At 37.7% G+C, this 21,365-nt stretch overlaps 1 protein-coding gene across 2 annotated transcripts in view; it reads right to left on the bottom strand.

Annotated features, from left to right (window-relative positions):
• The window catches only part of grik2 (glutamate receptor, ionotropic, kainate 2), a 344,433-nt gene that overhangs the window by 63,123 nt on the left and 259,945 nt on the right, over nucleotides 1-21,365 (bottom strand). For both annotated transcript variants that reach the window (XM_067449374.1, XM_067449373.1), the window contains 2 exons: nucleotides 15,909-16,027; nucleotides 12,089-12,306 (listed from right to left, as the gene is read on the bottom strand). In XM_067449374.1, the coding sequence (XP_067305475.1) occupies nucleotides 12,089-12,306; nucleotides 15,909-16,027 (337 nt within the window). The remainder of the gene's footprint in view (nucleotides 1-12,088; nucleotides 12,307-15,908; nucleotides 16,028-21,365) is intronic.

The following is a 21,365-nucleotide window of genomic DNA, read 5'->3' as shown; positions in this document are numbered from 1 at the left end:
TAGGTCATTACCATCGGACTGCCTACTCAACCACTGTTGTAAATCTTGTTGGACAACGCATTGTTGTAACTTATCAGTTTATGATTTTCTAATTTACATAAGAGGTAATATAACTGATGATAGTTAATAACAAAAAATATTTTGTTTATTTGTTTGATACATAATAAGGTTCTTCACCTTAGTTTCAGACAAACAACAGTTTATCTTTCCATAAGATAACGTAACTCTTCCATAACCACACTTAACTTAATCACATGTATTTTATGCATCTTTATTCCTTTATCATTCATTGTATTCATTTAGTAGTTGTGTTAATTGTTCTGTTTAGCCTTTCTTAATAAAATCTATTTTATTACAATTGTGTCTTACTTGTGCTGATAATGCAGAAAAGGCTCTACAAGTTAGAAATCACTGGCGGAGGCAGTGTGATGCTTTGGGCGATGTTTTGCTGGGAAACCTTGGGTCCTCCATCCATGTGGATGTCACTTTGACACGCTCCACCTACCTAAACATTGTTGCAGACCATGTACAGCCTTTAATGGAAACGGTATTCCCTGGTGGCTGTGGCTCTTCCAGCAGGATAATTCTCCTGACACAAAGCACAACTGGTTCAGGAATGGTTTGAGGAGAACAAGTATTTTAAGGTGTTGACTTGGCCTCCAAATTCAGATAAATGAATCCAGTTGAGCATCTGTGGGATGTGCTGAAAAAACAAGTCTGCAAGCCCCCACCTCGCAACTTACAGAACTTTAAGAATCTGCTGCTAACATCTTGGTACCACAGCATACATTCAGGGGTCTAGCATGCCTCGATGGGTCAGGGCTGTTTGGCAGCAAAAGGGGCAGCATAATGTTACCGAACTGTGGTATAAAAGCAATATCACACAACTACGAGTGTGATATTGCCACAGATTATGCCAAAGATTTAAATCTGTTTAAAAAAGGTGACAATTTAACAGTTGAGACCAAGCCTCAATTACTAATTCTACAACATCACGTTAAAGTTAGTAATGAAGGAATGTTGAGTCGCTTCATTGAAGCTCATTTTATTAGGTAGACTAAAGATTAAGGTACTAAGTGAGTGCATTACCTGTATCTAAGATAGCATTTTTTAAATGTTTGACTGTCGCTAAGGGAAATATCTTTGTCTTAGTATCCTTTTAACAGTTAAGGGGATTTTCCATGAGGGGTCAAGTCAATTATTTTGAACAATAATAGCCATTATAAAAGTTTGTATAATACGAAATTAACAATTTAGTCAAAAAAGCAAAAGCAGTGTTCTAGTTAGTACAGGATTTAAGTTAAATAAAAATATAACGTTTTAAAACAACATTGCTCTTAGACAAATCAATGTGATATACCCCCGAATTATACCTCGTTTAAAACTATCTACATAAGAGCCAGCAAGAAATCTCCAAAGGACTGGCCGAGATGAAGCTGTTCAGTAGGTACAAGAGCGCTGACTTGGGTACATCAGCATTCTGTGGCACAATAACAGTGGGATTTTTGAGTTTGCTCCTCTCGGTGTGAGAAATGCTGCCGGTATAGATCTGGCAGTGGAGTGATATAAATACGAGCCATTTCCTTGTGATATTGGTAGAATATCGCATGTCTGAAAAAGGCTCCAGAAATAACTGGTGTGTGTGTGTGTGTGTGTGTGTGTGTGTGTGTGTGTGTGTGTGTGTGTGTGTGTGTGTGTGTGTGTGTGTGTGTGTGTGTGTGTGGGTGTACATTGCACGCCACGACAGAATAGTGGACCTTATAGTGAAGGACGTATCAAAACATCTCTCACCCTCAGTGAAAATATACAACACTCTAGCGTAAAAGCATCCATGTTCCAGCATGGTAGTAGTAACTCTGATGCTTTCTCACATCTGTCTGCTAACACACCAGATGTTTGTTCACCAGATATTGTGGTTAATGAGGAGCACAGTGAGGTGTTCATTCTGGAGGTGGCATGCACCTTTGACTCTAGCATGGAGGAAGCCTTTATGACTAAGGTCATTAAATACCAGCCGCTCTTAAACTCCATCTCAGAGATCGGTTATCGAGTCAGACTACTGGTGTTCATATTCAGCAGCTTAGGACACACTCATAGGCTGGTGGTACGAGGCCTTCAGCTACTTGGGATGCCCAAGAAAAGGGCCAAACAGCTAGCGAAGTATTGTGCCCTGTCTGCTATTATAGGCAGCCGCGATATATGGAGGAGACGCTGCTACTTATATCCATAACACCTGAGAGATGTGCTTTTGTGAAGATCTGTGTATGCCACTGGGCCATGATTTTGTACATGTGTTTAACTGCACCTATAATGTTTATGTCCCTGTAAATTATTTCTTTTAAAGTGGACTTAAATAAATTGTTAAAATGTGTTTGTGTGTGTACAGTGCAAAAGTCTTAGGCATGGTAGTATTTTCACCCCCCAATAATGTTTTTAAGCCAGTTATTTATATATTTTGCTGTAGTGTGTCAGTAGGAAATATCAGTTTACATTTCCAAACATTCACTTTGCCATTGATTGTAATAATCCAGTGAGATTTTGAAATCGATAGAGTCAGCAAAGTCAATTTCGAGAAAAATTGTGTTTCAGAGGGCTCCAAAACAAAATCACCTAGAAACCATACCTTAAAATCCCTGTTAATAACAGCAAATTTGACACACCAAGTCAAAACCAAATGTCTACAGCCAAATTTTTCCCATAATCACGCAATTGTTTGATTAACATTAATGAAACAGAAAGTCTATATATTAAAGGGGGGGGTGAAACACTCAGTTTCAGTCAGTGTCATGTCAATCTTGAGTACCTATAGAGTAGCATTGCATCCTGCATATCTCCGAAAAGTCTTTATTTTTTAATAATTATATAAGAAAGATGCGCTGTTCCGAGTCTTTCCGAAAAAAGCCGAGCGGGTGGGGGCGTATCGTGTGAGCGGAGCTAAATAGTGACGTGTGCGCCGCCGTGTTGAGTGCGTCGTAAAGCTGTGTCATCCCTAACAGCGGGAAAAACTTTATTCAAAATAAAAATATGGCTTTTAATCAGATACAGCCATACATCTATGATCCGGAATCAGACCCAGAGGCTGCAGTTGAACAGGAGCAGCAAAAACGACTAGAGCAGGACGTCTCTATGTGGTACAAGTTATACACTAACTATATAATATGCTTAGCGGCTTGTGTTATTTACATATTTATACTTGAATTATATCGTCGTATTTTTGTCTTTGAAGGTGTACATGTGGGAAGTGCAGTTGTGCACGTGTGTGTGTTTACGCGTGGTTTGTGTAGACAATTATAATGTTATTAAGCGGACTGGTTTTGCACGGCAGGCTAAGTTAGTGTTTACATAGAAAGACACGGAATAGTAGCGCATTTAAATGAAGAAGCGCGCTTATTTAGTTCAACATATTTCCCCACTCTTTGTGTATTGTTGTTTGAGTGCTTTTACAATACACAAACATAAAGTTACACATATAGTGGCCAGCTAAACAAATGTACACGCACTACACATCGCATGCTCCATTGATCAATTTCTATATATAGTAATATATATAGTAACTATACGTGATCATGTTTGGGCTACTTGATGAGCATAGGCAAAAACACAGACATTTGAAGCAGTCTAACTCACCGCCCGCGGTTCTAACGTTGGGACCTTTATTGTTGGGACTGCTCCATCATTCAGCATTAGGCGATTGGAAAATCCGGCGTCGAGCTGGGCCTTGTTTATGAAACAGTCGGCACCGAAATGCAGCGAACAGATATAAACATTCGCGCAACTCAGTTGCTGATCAAAAGCAAATTACATCCACTGTTGCCTTAACGCGGGGTTTTTCGGGAATCTGTGCAGGACTGTCTTGGTCTGGCAACCAAAAACGCACTTTTTTGGTGACATTGTTAATTGTGCACATCACCTGCAGCGCAGCCTACGAGCCAGCGCTTTGATGGGCGTAGCCTGTTGCTTTCGCTCTCTCCCTCTCTCTCTCTCACGCTCTTCCGGTAGAATTGTCCGTACGGCCCATACAAGGAAATTCCGCCCCCATTAACGTCAAAGGGGACGCATGATCGCAAAAAACTTGCCGAAACTTATGACTAACCGGAAGTAGTATTTTTGACAAAGAAATAATCCCATCAAACGTCCACCTTAACTTTTGAAACTTTGTCTATGTTTAGTATGGGATTCCAAGTCTTTAACAGTGTAAAAAGATCAGTATGCATGAAACAGCATTTCACCCCCCCTTTAAGGTTTACTGTACCACACGGATCTAATATAATGTTACACATCAGATGCTTTTCCCCAAAAGTTTTGTGTTGTGCACAAATGCTTATGTGAATACTCACCAAGAAGGATCATTTGAAATACTGTAATTCTGTGTATTTCGGATGTCTGTTTTGTCTTTGTCATGTGCTTTGGATCTGTCAGTCAGCGTGAGCTAGATAGAGAAAGGTACTCCTCTCAAATAAAGATATGTGTAGATGCTTAATTGGTATTTGGAGCACTGGGATTGCTAGAGGAGGGCTTAATGAATTAATTGTTGTGAGAACCTCAAAATTGACTTGTTTTCACTTTTTTTTGCTTGTATCTCAAAATTATCCTGTGCACATTCAAACTCACATTTTGAAACTCAAACACATTCAAAAAAAGGGGGGTTGGGGCACATTTTGTCAGCATGAGTCACATATATATATTCACACACAACCATCTCTAGGATTTACAGAGAATTGTCCAAAAAAAACAAAACAGAAAATATCTAGTGAGTGGCAGTTCTGTGGCCAAAAAACTGGTTTCTTGAACATGAGTTCACTTTACTCAAACGGCCTCCACAGTCCCCCGATCTCAATCCAATAGAGTACTTTTGGGATGTGTTGGAGCAGGAGATTCGATCATGGATGTGCAGCCGACGAATCTGCAGTTACTGTGTGACGGTCTCATGACAATATGGATCAACATCTCTGAGGAATGTTCCCAGCACCTTGTTAAATCTATGCCATGAAGAATTAAGGCAGTATTAAAGGTCCAACCTGGTACTAGCAAGGTGCACCTAATAATGTGAAAGAAGAGTACAAATACCAAGGTTCTAGCACAAGCTGGATTTCATTATCAACGTTTTTTTTAACCGACAGGCTTGAAGAGACTCTTGCTGTGTACTGTAATTTAGTTAAAGTTAGTGAACTGGTGGGTGTGATTATAGCAATAGCCCCTGTATAATTTCGTTTTAATGACGTTCAGTTAAACTGAACTCTGTTTAGGTTTGTCACCAGAGGCTAAAATTAATAAGGGGGTTGGGGCAAAAATTCTACCAAAATTAAGAAAAAATACTCAAAATTTAACGTAAGAAAAAAAAAGTCCCTGCTCACTTAAACTAATTCTATAACAACGGTTCCAATTAAAGTTAAATGAGAAATTGCTACATTACATTACATTTTTCTCACATTGCATTAGATTTCTTGTTTTGTGTACACACACAAAGTTTTTATGTATACTGTTACGAAAAGCATTTAACATAAAAGACAACACAAATTCTTTTTATATCGACTTATTAAAATTGCTAAAAAGGTAAAAATGCCCCTTGAAATCAATTACAGGGGGCAAATTATAGTCAATTACTGGAACCTTTATGCATACTCTCATTGACCCAAAAACAACCCCTTTTACAGGACGGGTGCAGTATATTGAGAAACATAGTGTGTAAAAGAGTGATCAAAGGATTAAAACTGTGAGCTCCCATTAGTACAGTCATCCAGCTCAAACTCCCCAGTGCCTCATCAGACACTCGCTAGCGGCCATTTCAATAAACCTCCACATATATTATTAAAATCATTTTTTCAGCAATAAAACCCTGATGCAGCTTCAGCTTTAACAGCTTCGAGGTCTAGAGAATGCAGCATTTTGAAATTGCCGTTCAGACCAGAATCTCACACAGGTGGCCTGTTATAACGGCATAGCCAGGCAATCTCATTCCATTCGCTTGTTAAGTCTAGCATCAAACGTCACTGTCACCAGGTACAAATGCTCTAATAGATCCCAGAAGCAAACAACAAAGGGTGCTAATATACACTCAAATGTGTGCTGTAGTATTGCTGAAAAATAACAATCCTAACGCTTTTTCTCCATACCAGAATCTCAGTTGGCCAGACAGTGATTCATCTTTACTAAATAGTAAAATATTGGAATTGAGGACGTTGTGAGCCTATGGTGTACGCCATGAGATTTTAAAAGCAAGACTCTGAATTGAAACAAAGTAGAGGCTTGGACCTGGAAACAGAACCTTAACACGTGGACTGTAATTTAATAGATAATAAAAGACACAATGGGGACAAAATAAAATGAAAATGAAAAAAGAACAGTACAATACAATACAATAGAAAGAATGATAATACAAATCATGGATGTGGCATAACTATACTATGCTGATAATGTTTTAACTCTTAGTTGAACTCTTTTTGCATATAACATTAAAACAAGAAACAAATTCATTCGTCTCATTCACTAATAATTGTGTGGTTAATAAGCACAGAAGAGCTTTTCACACACACAAAAAAAATCACAAAACATGCGTATGCATTTGAATTTGTTCTTAGCCACAGTCTAATGTTAATGAATTTGGACTATCATAAATGAGTGACCACATTCCCAAGGTTATTAATTTGCATAAAATACATCCAGGCCATCATCATATAAGGGCTTTCTTTTATAGACTTCCGTCACTTTCAGCAATGTGCAGAAAGATCCTTGAGTATGCATTTATAATTAAATCTTAACATGATTATAAGGCCACCCAAAGCATGTGATTTTTGTGTATGTGTGGTTTCAGTTGTTCCTACACTTTCCGGACACTTTCCATAAAAGTTGTTGAAGCATGATTTATTCAAGGCTCATTTAAAAAAAAAAAAAATGTGCCTCAATCTACATTTTTGCAAAACCCCAAACACATTTCAATACAAATCACTGAACACTAGAGACAGTAAAAAAGCACAACGAGATCTCATAAGAAGAGATTGTACATTTACTTATGTTTTCATACACACTATGATAATATTAACGTATTGACAGCACTAAAAATGTGAAATATTTAAGTATGCGTGTGAATGTGTAGCAGCTCCCATGCGTGAATAATAAAATACTGCAATTTGTATTTAATTCTAATTAGCCTTTTATCCAGTGATCTTCATCTCTAAGCAGCCAGCGACTGTAATGTCAAATCCCGTGCTTGCTTGACTTGCTATGAATGCAAAATATTTTTGCACTAAATATTTAATTTAATTTAATTTGCACTCCACACGACATGCTTTAGCGCAGTGGTATCGAATGCTCATTGGCTCTCGCCTGATTCATCAATCATCACAGATTGCGACATGCCGTGTTTTAGTTGATGGAAAATGTGCGCCTTCACGTAAAGAAGCCAGATCAACATTTTCAGGGATTAATAATTACAAAACTATACCACCAGAGAGAAATGGGACCACAACACATTGTCAGGTGAATTACTTTTGGTTACACTTTATTTTGATAGTCCACTTTAGACATACTACTAACTATAAGTAACTTTGTAACTACATGTCAGCTAACTCTCATTAGAGTATTAGTAGACTGTCAGTAGACTGGTAGGTTACGGTTAGATGTTAGGGTTCGGGTTAGTAGAATAAGTTGAATTGTAGTTGCCAATTTACTTATAGTCAGTAGAATGTCTGTTGGGGGACCGACAAAATAAAGTTTTTGTAAATATTCATCTGACAGTCTACTAATACTCTAATGACAGTTAGTTGACATGTAGTTGCAAAGTTATTATAGTTAGTAGAATGTCTAAAGTGGCCTATCAAAATAAAGTGTTTTTAAACATTTTTAAACATTCGCAAAAAATAAAAAATACAATATTTATTGTGATTTCACTTGTCTGTCCGTTATGCTTTTATTTTTAAGAGGACATAGTTTTGAGGGATGGTTATGGGTTAGGGTAGGGGTAGGATTAGCGGCTCAAAATATTGTTTTAATGCTATTTGACACATTGCTGTCCATTATGTTTTTTCTTTGAATATGAAATGGGTGTGCTTAGGTTAGGGAATCTAACATTTAAAATTATAAAAAGGGGAATTATACAGATATTTAAATTAAAGGTTTGTTAATATTTTAAATTTGTTTAGCTGTAAAAACTTAATAATGCTACGTTTAAATGTCACCAATACGTCCATATTTCCCTATCCAAATGTACAAAACATACGCTTTGTGTCTTTAAAAGTTACATATTAATACCTACGTATTAACGATGAGACCAGGCTGAATAGCAACAACTTTTCTTAATTTTCACACAAAAAGTGTGTAATTTTTGTATTTTATGTAAATTAATTAAGATGGTTAAAACATAAAATTGTTAGAGCCACTCACTGGACATTTCACTTTAACAGTGTTGTGATATGTGCAAGACAGAGCATAATATCATGTTGCAGAAATGTTGCCACATGGAGGTTTTTCAAATGAGCCTGAACTGGATTTATTTGTGCAAACGTTTGCTTGTGAATCACACGATTAGTGAATGAGAACCAATATTCTAGATTATAAAGCAAGGTTCTTTGGCTTGTAACAATAGCAAATCAATTGAAGTTAAAGATGTCAGCTGTAAAAGTACAGATGTAAAGAACCTAAAACCCCAAACGCAAAACTATTTGAGCCACAGGGGACTTTGATATTTGATATGGTTCTAAAATATTGATGTAATTATAGAACATAAAAGGAACCTCTTTAATTTAACGTGTAGTGTTCTTGATACTATTGAGTTCTGAGACTGTCTCTGTACCGCATTATACAGAATCAATAAAGGCAGTTTATCAAACCATCAATCACTCACACTGCCACTCAATCACTCAATACATCAGCACCTGCTAAAAGAGCATATGTGCTCAGCTCTCAGAACATCTGCTGTTCCTCTAGGTAATCTGACTGGAATGGATTATAGGCGGTGTCAGGAACAGGATGCTTTGAAAGAGCTACATTTTCTCTCTCTTCGGTAATCTGCTCTAATCTTGCAATCCACAATTAGGTGTCTTTTTTTATTTTAATATTTAAACTGCTATTAAATACCTAAATTATTCCCATATTTTTTCAGCGTGAATGTAACACTTTTTACTTCCATAATATGAGACATATTCCTATATAAGTTATACTGTATATTTAACAAAAGTACAATTTTGCCAATTCCTTTGGGAATCAATTGGATCATAAATAGAATGTGATTGTACAAATATATTTTTCCTTTAGAATAAACTGTAATAGTGAATTGTTCACATAAGGCCAGATATATATTTTTAATGAAGCATTCAATTTCTAGTTAAATAAATATTATATATCGTAATGGCATTTAAATTATACTTTGTAATTTTGTGACTCTTTATTTCATAAAGAAAATTACTAGCACAATATATCTCTAATAGCTCTTTTTAACAGCTGGCTGAAGATTTTACTGAACTGGTCACAAATGAGGATATGCTCCATGCTGTGACCTCAGAGCAAATATATTAGTTTAATGTGACGCTGTTACATCCGTCAGAAGGAGTGCCCATGATTGCCACCAGAGGGCAGTTCTCCCATCTCCCTTGATTTCCCAACTTCAATTCCCATAACCCATTGCCTGGACTCGTTGTTTGATCACTTCCACCTACATATGTGGCATTACCTCGCTAACTTTATTAGCCCTGTGTTTGCAGTCATTCTTTGCAAAGTCGTGTTGGTGTTACACTGCATTTCTGTTTAATGGTCTTGATTTTCTGCCTGTCTCCCTAGATTTCCCTGTTTGCATGTGCCGTGGACCTTTGATATTATCTGGATGGTTTGCCTTGTGGTTTTTACTGAATGCCTGTTTTACACAGTTGTGGCTTCCTCCTATAAAAGCTGTGTTTGGACCCTCAAGCCTTGTTGCAGTGCCGTTTCATAACAGCTTTTCTTACTTAGTATTTTTGTCTTGTTTCTAGTCAAAATATCAAAAAAAAATAAATAAATAAATAAAATTACATTAAGAAACATTTACTAGACAAGTAAAAATTATTGTCTTCTTTTGTGAAAAAAATAACTCAAAATCAAGAGATTTTTTGCTTAAAAAAAGCAAAATAATATGCCAGTGGGGTAGGCAACATAATCTTGTTTTAAGATTATTTATCTTACCCCACTTGCAGATTATTTTGCTTTTTTTAAGCAAAAAATCTCTTGATTTTGAGTAGGGGTGACCTCGAATAGTCGAAGATTCAATGCATCAATATGCAGAGCCTGATTCGACCACCGATCTCAAGGTCGAATCTTCGCGGGTGTTATGAAACGAGGATCATACCATTTTGGCAATATGGGGGTGCTCAATATTTTAAAGACGTGTCGTGGCGCTGAGCTGAGCATCGGTGTGCGACCCCTTTAAGGGCGCTGAGCTTCGCACCGCGCCTTTAAAATTAGAACACGTTCAATGAGTGTACACACACCGGCGGCAGCATTCAGCGCCTGTCCGCGGCCACTCAGGAAGTTGTTTAAAATCCTGCTGCACCACAGAGCGCTTTCGTGCAGCTCATCTGTCAGTCAATTCAAAATTGAGCTTGCGTGTATATAATGGGCGCGTCAGGTGGCGGTGAGATCAGGTGGCAGTGAGATCCTGAGGCGCGGGGCTGAGCTTTGCGTACATCTTCACCCCCTTTAGGCACAATCGGCTTCAGAAAGTGCATGTAAACGCACTCAAAGTGTTCTTTTCCTCTCTAGGCAGGTATTTTTTTATGTCAATTCGATCGTGGCTTTAACATGTTATGAGAAAACGGTTTATTAATGTTTATCCAACACATTACCTTTTATTTAAACCTAAATAAGAAAGCCATTGTCAGTTCGTCTGTCAGTTGGCAGGCAGTTTTGGTCGCTTTATTAAAAGTTGTTGCTGTGTGCAGTGTGTAAAGGAATATAAAAATAGTTTTACCCTTCTGCTGACAGTGTCATGCCCCTCCCAACCCATTCACACACACAGATGATTCGACTATCAGTCGACCATTGAGAGATTCGACTATTCTGATTCGATTGTCTAAATCCTTAGTCGAGGACAGCTCTAATTTTGAGTTATTTTTTCCCAAAACAAGACAATTACTTTGGCTTGTCCAGTAAATAATTCTTGTTTTAAGATTTTTTTCAGACTTTTTTTCAGTAAACGTCCCAAAACACAGCCTCAAATATAATATTAAGTATAAAAAAAACTTAATTCTCAACCATTTAGCTTTTTATTGCATACTTTCATCCCCTTTAAGAGCTGGGATATTTTTGTATGTTTCCTGCAGCTCAACCAGTAGAGCGTGGTGCTAGCAACGCCAAGGTCATGGGTTCGATTCCCAGGGAAAGCAAGAATTGACAATAATGTAAAAACGTGTACCTTGAATGCAATGTAAGTCGCTTTGGATAAAAGCGTCTGCCAAATGCATAAATGTAAATGTAATGTATCATTATTGGTATTCATGTTTTACAGCGTTTTTATAAGAAAATATCAGAAACAATGCAAAACAGATTCAAATTTACATAATCCATGTGACACAAATATTCAGTGTGCCAGACCATCCGACTGGCAAAGGTCTCTTCACCAGTCATTGACCTTCCTGGTGACTCAATTATCAAAGCTGTAATCAATTAAAAATGTAATTAAATAAAATCAAATTAGTGAAGAGTAATGTTAGCTGGTAACAGTTAGCTGGTGATTAATGCAAAAATAAACCCGTTGGACATCATAGGGCGATCCGGTTATGCATCATCCCTATGTGGTACATTCTAGTGTACCGGTAGCTCTCATATAAACGTCTGTCCTTGTGGAGGTGTTGAAACCAAGGCCGCTGATTCACTACCAATCTAGACATACAGCAATGTAGTGCAATTTTATTACATTTCTCAATGAGACCAACACAGACAGCATCAGCATTTCTCTGCCCACACTTTCCAGATTTGAATGGCCTACAACCCCCATTCACATGCTGGAAATACACGAAAATGCTTTAGATTTGGGACTGTCCCTGAACTTGCATCCGAATCAACTTGGCTATTTAGAGTTTTTTTTTTATATTATGCTGCAAGTAATATGTAAGACTCAACTTACCTTGAAGAAGGTCATTGTAGCACCATCCTCCACCACTCCATACTCAATCTTAGTCTGCTTGGCCAAGTCATCAGCCGAGTCAATTGGAGATTCCATTCGCTCCACGGTGAGGAAGGCGGCTAGGTTGGCCGTATAGGAGGAGATGATGATTAGGGTAAAAAACCACCAGATTCCTCCTACTATCCTTGTGGAAAGGGCTTTGGGCATGAGCTCAGATCCTAGTAGAGAGGAGCAGAGATAGTAGTCAGGGTAAAGCAATGGTTTCAATGTAAGGGACAGCACCAGATACAAAGGTCTAACCTAGTCTAGACTCAAGAACTAGTTGCAAGGAAAGGTTTTACTTTGCCTGTTGACAATTGGGATGATATGTCCATGCTAACTAAATACCCCAAAGTTAACCACAGTGGAGGTGGGAATTCATTTATGTTTTATGAGTATTTATGTGGCCAAATTTAATTAGATTGCAGGCTCTCATTTTTGTATTAAAGGATAAAGGGCTCATAATTTGCTTCCGTCTTTGAATTGCCCTACACTCTTCAATCCATTTGGCTTGTGGGTAAAAGCCAAAATGAAGAGCCATTTTATGTCACAACCTAAGTATAATGTCCTGTCATTCCTTAATCAAGTTTTCACCATGTCATGTTAAGGAAATTAATCGATACAGGGAAATGTAGGGGTGATAACTAGTTGTACGAAGAGGAGATGTCAGAGGACGAGAGTGCAGGGAAATATCTGGCACCTCTTCTCAAGTTGAGAATGATTTATTGTAAGTTTTGATCTGGCATACTGAGTCCATGGCAAAACACAATGGACTGTCGAAAAGAATAACCGTTGCATGAATTACAATTGAACTCCAAACATTAGTTTAAATCAAGCCTCAACAGACTGGTAATGCTCTAGTGACCTGTCAATCAAGTCCAGAGTTAGAATATTCAACTCTAGCAACCAGACAGCCCGAACAACCAGCGGAATAGGAAGGAAGCGAGAATAACTTTTCCCTTACATACACTAGCTGTTTGTTAAGGTGATGTGTGTATTTTATTTTATTTTTTATGCTGGAAGACATTCTCTTACCCCATCCACAGAGACAACTATATCCAAACCATTCATTAACCATAGGCTGATTTCTAAGTGCAAACACTGTGATGCTTGAGCCTTCTGACATGTGGCTGAATGGTGTGAGTTTTGGATAGGAATACCTGTTTATCCAAACAAGTAGTTAGGCACAGGTTGGAAGGAGTTTCTGAGAAACAAGAGGTGCCTTGGTGCCCACAACCACTTTTTTAAAGAAGCAAACATACAGTGGTGTAAAATTATAAAAAGAAAACCATCCCAAGAAGAAATAAATGCTGTTTCAAATTGTCACCACTGTTCTGGACCATTTTATCAGGATGACCTTATATAACCTGGTTGGGGCTGACTGTCATGTACCCAAGGTAACGTCATGTCCAAGCACGCCATCCCACAGTTTTCTCGGGGCTGACAAGCCATGGGCAAGGGAGCCTCTCTACAATGTAGTGTTACTCACTCATCAAGAGACATGCATACAGTCATCATACACAAACCCTGCTAATTTTGCCCTCAGCCTAATGCCACATCTTCTCTTCCAAACTCACAAAGGAGCCTGAACAAAGGACAGTCCCAATGACACCATAAAAATATGTTGTTATTGGGTGATGCTGTTGGACAATAATTCGTCTTATAGATAATTGTCATAATAATTCAAACAAATTAGCTAACTTTTAATAACCTCCACTTACTTCACAGTGCCAATCCGTGTTGGGTTCAATAGGTTACCTGCTCTTGGTGCAGGGAAGACATACAATGAGGAACCCACACTTTTAGTCAAGCATTGAAGGACATCACAGATCTGTTTTTGGTCATACTCATGTTACTGAGCATCACTTGTTGCTCTAGTTTAGAGGTCATCAACCCTGCTCTTGGAAACTCACTGTCCTGCAGAGTTTAGCTCCTACCCTTATCAAACACAACTGCAGCAATTTAAGCCTGTAAGATTGCTAGAAAATCACAGGCAGTTGTTGAAGCAGGTTTGAAATAAACTTTGCTTGACAGTAGGCCAGAGCTAAAGACTTCTGCTTAGTTGGAGGCTGACTGCACATGGCCCTGTAACTCTTTGGATTTCACAAAAGCTCACAATGCTAATGTTACATGGCAATCCAATCGTTGCTGTAAATCATTCCATTTGATGGATGCAGTGCAGATTCAAACAATACCCATGCTACTTTTCAAACAAGGGCCTGGTGTCTCTCATTACTCAACCAAATCGTATTATGCTATTCTGATGCAACACAAAGGCATGCAGGTTAAATGTGTCATTGTCCTTCATTCATCACAGGCCTTTTTCAATCTCAAGCATCTGCATTCTGTAGTTGAGAAGATGTGGCATCAGGATTTGGTAGGATTAGGCTTAGAAGTCAAGAACACACATGGCAGTCTAAGACAGAGGTCATGACCAAGAGTTTGTCTTTGTGTCATTTCGCCATTTGTTTTTGCACATGAAATTGGACTTACCTGCTCAGAACCCTGATAAGCGAAGAGAACAATGGTTATGGAAAAGTTCAGCATGCAACTAATGAACCCGTGATCCTCTACCCCAGTGGTTCCCAAACTAGGGTACATGGACAAAATGGTGAGCTTTGCCGTTCATTTAATTATATCCCAACATTAATATTAAAACAGAGAATTTATTTTAAACAGGCAAAATGCCATCTCTAGTGTTTAAACACTCGTAAAGGTCAAATACATGATATCCAATCAAATTACATCATCTTTTGTGGTCAAAACTAACTGTACAATGTACTTTTAAAAGTGGGGTTTAGTATGAAGAACAAATACAGACTGAGCATAGAAATCGTTTTACGACTCAAACTCTCTTCAATGCAGAAACATACCCTGAGTAAGTTCTTGTTTTTAATAAGCAAGAACTGTTGTGCGTCTCCAAGCAACTCACAGCTGTCATTAGTTAACAAATCTGCGGCTTTGAACGAATTGGAAGAGTCAGTGATTCAATTACCAATTCATAAATACAGCCACATGTTTTGTTACTGGATGACACCACCTACTTTTAGTTAAAAGTATCACTTCTTTTTTTACCATAATTTATCGCTTTATTATATTAATAATCACATTAATTAAATTTTGAGAATATTACATAAAAAGTAATTTCACTCAGCGGCCATCTTTGAAACGCCTCTTGGGCATGTAAGTGCAGCTCCGATCTCTTTGAATGGGAAAACATCAAATTCTCCGAAACGGTTTGGCACCGCCTGTTTTTGAAACCAGAGCATCTATCGACAGCTGCAGTGATGCGATGACTTTACAAAGCAAGGATTGGCTCTTTCATTTAGAAGGCGGTGGTTATTTGCCATATTGGGTATTGCATTTTCTCCCAAGTAATTTGAGTGCACTGTCTTCATATATATAACGTTTTTGATAAAACACATTGCCTTTATAAAGGTAAAAGATGCACCTGTTAATCATTTTAAGGGAGGAAATTTTGTCCCTCAATGGAAAAGATGTGACTGCAGTCTAAGTGGAAGAGTGGGGGTGTGCAGACGGATGTTAAATGCCTCAGGAGTTATGACACTACATAGTTTGGGAACCACTGCTCTGCCCAACACCCACAAATATCCACTTTCAAGTCCCACACAGCCCCATTCATACTGGCCAGCAACCACTTTGCTTCTAGAACTACATGCACAGAGGCACCCATGCATCATAGTGGGCCTGACAAGAGCAAGTTGGGACCCCCAGCAAAAGAGTGGGATGTGTGCTAAGAGGGGCAGGCAGAGGCGTCTACCTTGCTGCATGAGAGCTCCAACTCCGAACCAGAAACTATTTAGCAGAGTGAAATTGTTTTCCACCACGTCCGAGTCAGGGTTGCACGGGTGGGGGTTATACCATTCGTAGGGGCTAAACCTGTGATGAGCGACACAGAACACAGATACATTTCAGTCCAAATGATATCGTACATGGAAGGAAAATGAAGGAAAGGCAGGTCAACCTATAGAGACACAAGGAGAAAGGAACAGGTTAGCATATTCATCAGTTAACTAGATATGAATATTCAGGAAAATACAAATTATCTTGGAGAATCCATCACCATCTGTCTTATCAAATAGTTAAACATTTGTTTTTTTTCTGTAACAAATAAATAAGTTAGGTTTGTGATAGTTTCATGCTGGTTAGAGCAGTTTTTTACTTGAATTCCAGGAACTCTCAAAAAACATATTCATATCAAAGGCAAGCATCATTATCAATGCATATGCGCAACCCATGTTAAAATGAAATGAATATTATTGGTTAAATACAAATTAAGTTATACAAACAAGCAACAACTTTTTTTTATATATATATATATATATATTCGAGTCATTTGCAATAACACATTTTTAAATATTATCTGCTTTACAATCCTGCACATTAGTAAAGAGCACAGTTTACTTGTCTCTCACATACAAAATCAAATATTTCTGAAACTGCATCAACTAACATGGTATGTGCAAATGCTGAACTAAATAGCATAACATTTTCTTCAGACGTTATGGTCTATCCCTGAATATTCATTTAAAAAGGATTCATTAATTTGCAGAAGATCTAGTCTATTCCATCATCTCCACATCACGATACCTCATTCTGTGCTATCTCTCTCACACACACACACACCGAGACTTTCCATTTCCTCCAGCTAAATATAAGTGACATTACATTAGTAAAGGTTGATTGGGTGACAATTAGGCATTGTGACCCAATTCAGTTTGTGCTGAAGTAGTGGGATATAAAAGCATCTATAGGCTTTTCTAAGAGTTGGGTAATCAGATACCAAGGAGATTATTTGTCTCAGCTATTTTTTATTCTACCTCAAAACTCAGAAATAACTGACTTTCAGAGACTAATAGTAGAGTACACAACCTGTTCCGCATCTACGAGTATATGAGCAAGATTCATCAAGTCCTGGAGCAATCTGAAAATGATTGCTATGCTCTTTAAATAGCTCCTGTATCAAACTAATAAAAAAACAGCCAACACAACATTCTCATATAAGTTCAACCATAGGCTCGAGATTCACTAAACACAGCCACAGAACAAAAAGCTTTGAGCTTGACCAAGTTCAACTAGTTGTCCATTCACCGTCCGCAATGCAAGTCTGAGTATATGCGAACTATAATCTTGCAAAGACTGACCTCTCATGCAACGGGTCTTTGTGCAAGTTCACACAATCATGTTGTGTAAAGCCAATTACTAACGGCAAATCTAACATGGATGGCTGTCATCGACTGGAGCGTGCCAGCAGAGGAGAGAGGCGATGAACAGCCTCTTGTCTGAGTGAGACGCGGCTTAACCTGCTGCTACGGGAAGCGTCAGCCGCCCGTTAGCTGTCAGTTTGATCCAATTATACTGACCTTCCGTTATCTCCGGTCATCTGCGCCGCAGAGGGAAAATTTTGAGCAAGGTCAACATGAAGAGATAAACGAAGGCTGAGGAAACATTGACGCCCAAGGAAAGAACAATGGTGGGGGTTTTCAGAAAGTCATTGTGCGCAGGAACGATCACGCACCTGATAACAGTCATGTCAGATCGGCAAGACTGACGTATTTAAATAGCATCGCTGTGCAGCTTCGGTTGAGGTCATGCTGTCTGGCTAACATGCAATTCAATAAGGATGCGACAAGAACGCATTGCTAATCGATGCACTACCATAGATTTCAGAGACTGGCTGCTTGTTCAGCGTAGTCTTACAGGATTTTCAGCATTAGGAGATATCTATAATGACAAATGTATATTTTTTTAAAGCAAAAAAAGCTTGTTGAAGTGCACTAACAGTGCTTGCATTGTATTTTAAGGGCTAATATTTTTACGGCTGAAATTCAACATGATCATATAATAAGCTGTGAATATTTAAATTCAAAACATTTCACACACATTTTCATTATTAAAAAGCAAATAATCCACATTCACTTTTCAGCCTAAAAATGCAGTGCAAATTCAGCAAGTTTTTTTGTCATTCATTTACTTCCAAAAACATCATATAGTATTCCAGTGCCAAACATTTTCACAAATAACAGAAGATGTTTTTAGGAATTTTAACTTGAAATGTAACTAGCCATATAAAAGTTTTTCTTACACTTGATAAAAAAATCTGTAAATATTGCACAAGCTGGAAGGGGACATTTTTACAATTATACTAAAAGGCTTTTTACCTGCTAAAAATATAAACTGTCAATCAGACGACAGAAGGCATGAAATAAATTGTGTGCAGCAATTTTTCAGCAGTTTTGATCATGTTGTTGATTTAGAGGCCTTAGAAATGCAAATACCAAATGTGCATTTGTTGTTAACAATCAATTGAGTAAGGTTTATGCTTAGAAAAACAAAAAATTGTAAGAACGTATGGTAACACTTTATATTACAGTGTCCATAGTAATAACTATAATTTATATATAATTACATGCAAATAACCCACTACTCAAATCCTAAGCCTATAGTATGTATATGCTGTTAATTATTATTACTCAGCATTAAATATATAATTGCAGTGTAACAATAAAACCTTGAAATTAAATGTAACCGGAAATACAATAAATGTATCAAATAAATTTGTTGAGTTCATATATATATATATATATATATATATATATATATATATATATATATATATATATATATATATATATATATATATATATATATATATATATATATATAAGATACAAGATACATTTATATTATAGTTTATAACTTGCAATTCTGTCAAAACAAGTCAACATTGCATAATATAAAGTCAGAAATGAATGAAATACAAGTCAGGAGTGAGTTTATATCTCACAATTCTGAATTCTGAGATGTGAACTCACAATTGTGAGATAAAAAGTCACAATTATCATTTTAAAATATTTTATTCTGTGGCGGAAACAAGCTTCCATAAAAATATTTGTACAGGAAAACAAGAAGAAGAAAAAACCTTTCAGTGCCTTCTTTCCATCGTCCTCCCTCCTAGACTCTGAGTTAATTATCTAGTCAGCCACACACAGCGGTCTGTTAAATCATCCTAAGTGCAGCCCATTTAGAAGCATATTCCACCTGGAAATGAGCGGGATCTGATAAGCACTTGCCCAGACTGGAGAAAGCATTACTCATCCTGTGAGGAGCACGGATCCCTTCCTTTCGTATGATTGGGGTTTCTCACTGCAGTCAGGACAGTCAGGTTTATTGGTGATGTTAACTTAGATGAGCATTACAACAAATATTGCTCATACTTTCGTTTAGGAATTTGAGCAAACTCCTAATATGTAGAATTTAACTCTGGTGTGTAGCTCATCCTACTCATACACCATTTGCTACAGATATTAAGAGAAATCATTCTGCTTGTCAAAGGGACATTCTAAACGATTGGCTTTGTAGATTTTCTAGATCCTAGACTAACATTGAAGGGAGGATGTTAGTCATTATTTATTCATCATTTATTTTTCATAAACAATCCCCCGCTTTCCTACTTAAAGCTTAAAGGTGCACTATACAACTTTACATTCACTGGAGGGCGCCTATTCTAGACAAAGGCGTAGTTTGATGACGCAGAGTGTGAGCGCAGCATCTTGGGACATGTGGTCTTCACCTCACAGCCGGTGGAAAATAGGACTCGGGCAGAAATCATGTTCATGGATGCGGTTATTAACATTACTGTAGTGTAAAGCAGAGAGGGACCGAGTGTTGAGGAGCTGAGCACGGCCGCTGGAGCGATTGTTAAACAAACACACGGCTCGCGAACACCGGGACTTTTATTATGACGGGACGGGACACAGTCACTGGGCGGCCGCACTTCCGGTCATGATTATAAGGTAAAGCAGCTCTGTTTATCATATTAGATACATTTAAGTGTGTTTAAAATGATGCTCTGATGTTCCTCTGTGCGTTCGCTCGGCGCTGCTGTGACATGTTCACACTGCTAAGAGAAAAGCGCTTCTGCAGAATAAAACCGAGGGTAGCGCAGATATGACGCGATTGACAGGCGACTCTCTCAAACGCTATGCTGAAACGTCCCGGTCCTTAGTTAAAATAGGAATTTTCTCACAATTTACAAATAGTTGGAAACTTTTGGGATATTGTAAGAACTCAACTGAACAAAATATATAACACCGGCCTAGTGGTTTTTGGATATTTTACTGCAAAAATCCCAGACTCGCGTGCATATGGTTGCCATATTGGACATGTTAACGTAAAACACCGTTTGTGTTCTTTTCACAGAAAAGCTCTGTTTGGGGGATTTAAATTACTGAAATATGGCAACCATATGCACGCGAGCTGAAAACACCAATAAACAAGCTGCATTTTTATCAATCTCTATTTGAGATGTTCTGCTTAAAGTGTCATTCAGTCGGTCTGTGTTCTGTCAGGACGGTCAGGACTCACGAGCTGCTTCACTGAACTGCTGTGAGTGGCTGAAATAAGCCAATCAGAGCAGAGCTCAACATTAATATTCATGAGTCTTCAGAACAGAGCATTACATCTTGTAAATGGACCTGTAAAACTGTATCTGGACCATTTTTGCCCTTAAATAAGCCACATACCCTCTATGTAGATACCAGAGAACAATTTGACATATTGTTTCAAATCATTCCAGGGCACCTTTAACAAAAGAACTTTTTACATTAAAATATTGTTTCAGAGATTTTATCAGTGACGGAAAATGTATTTCATTTTGCATAGTTTTGGGAGATAATTCCACCAATTTAAAGGCAAAGTATGTTACGATAACAGAACTGAAGCAAAAAAATAGTACTTAGAGTATAGTTCCAAGCCCAGGTCCCTATACATTACAGCTGCGTTTTATCCAGTGTTTCGAAATAGCTTTTTTGAAAGTAAATCTCAGGTAGGCACACGCGACATCATCTACCTGATATCTACTTTAACTGGTGTGAGGCGGGTAAAGCCTACCAACGAAAACACACTTAATATGGAGAAAGAAAAAAATACACATTCTGTTTCTGGAAATACACTCATTATTTTGAGTTGATCGTAAGGCCGAGTGTGATAAAAACACATTTTCTTACAATGTCATGAAATTGTTACGGGTTGCCTACCAACAACCTACACATCCATAAACGTTCTTGTTATTAAGGGGGTTATGTTCACAAACCACTATAATTTAAATATGCAAGCGAATGAGTAATTTAATCAGTGCAAATAATAAATAGCCTAGCCATTGCCTTACCAAATGCAACAAAAACAAAATGTTTTCTTCCAATTCTGAATGGATAAT

This window comes from Pseudorasbora parva, chromosome 7 (genome assembly GCF_024679245.1).
Source record: "Pseudorasbora parva isolate DD20220531a chromosome 7, ASM2467924v1, whole genome shotgun sequence".
Classification (NCBI taxonomy): Eukaryota; Metazoa; Chordata; class Actinopteri; order Cypriniformes; family Gobionidae; genus Pseudorasbora; species Pseudorasbora parva.
This window is presented reverse-complemented; position numbering and strand designations above follow the sequence as displayed.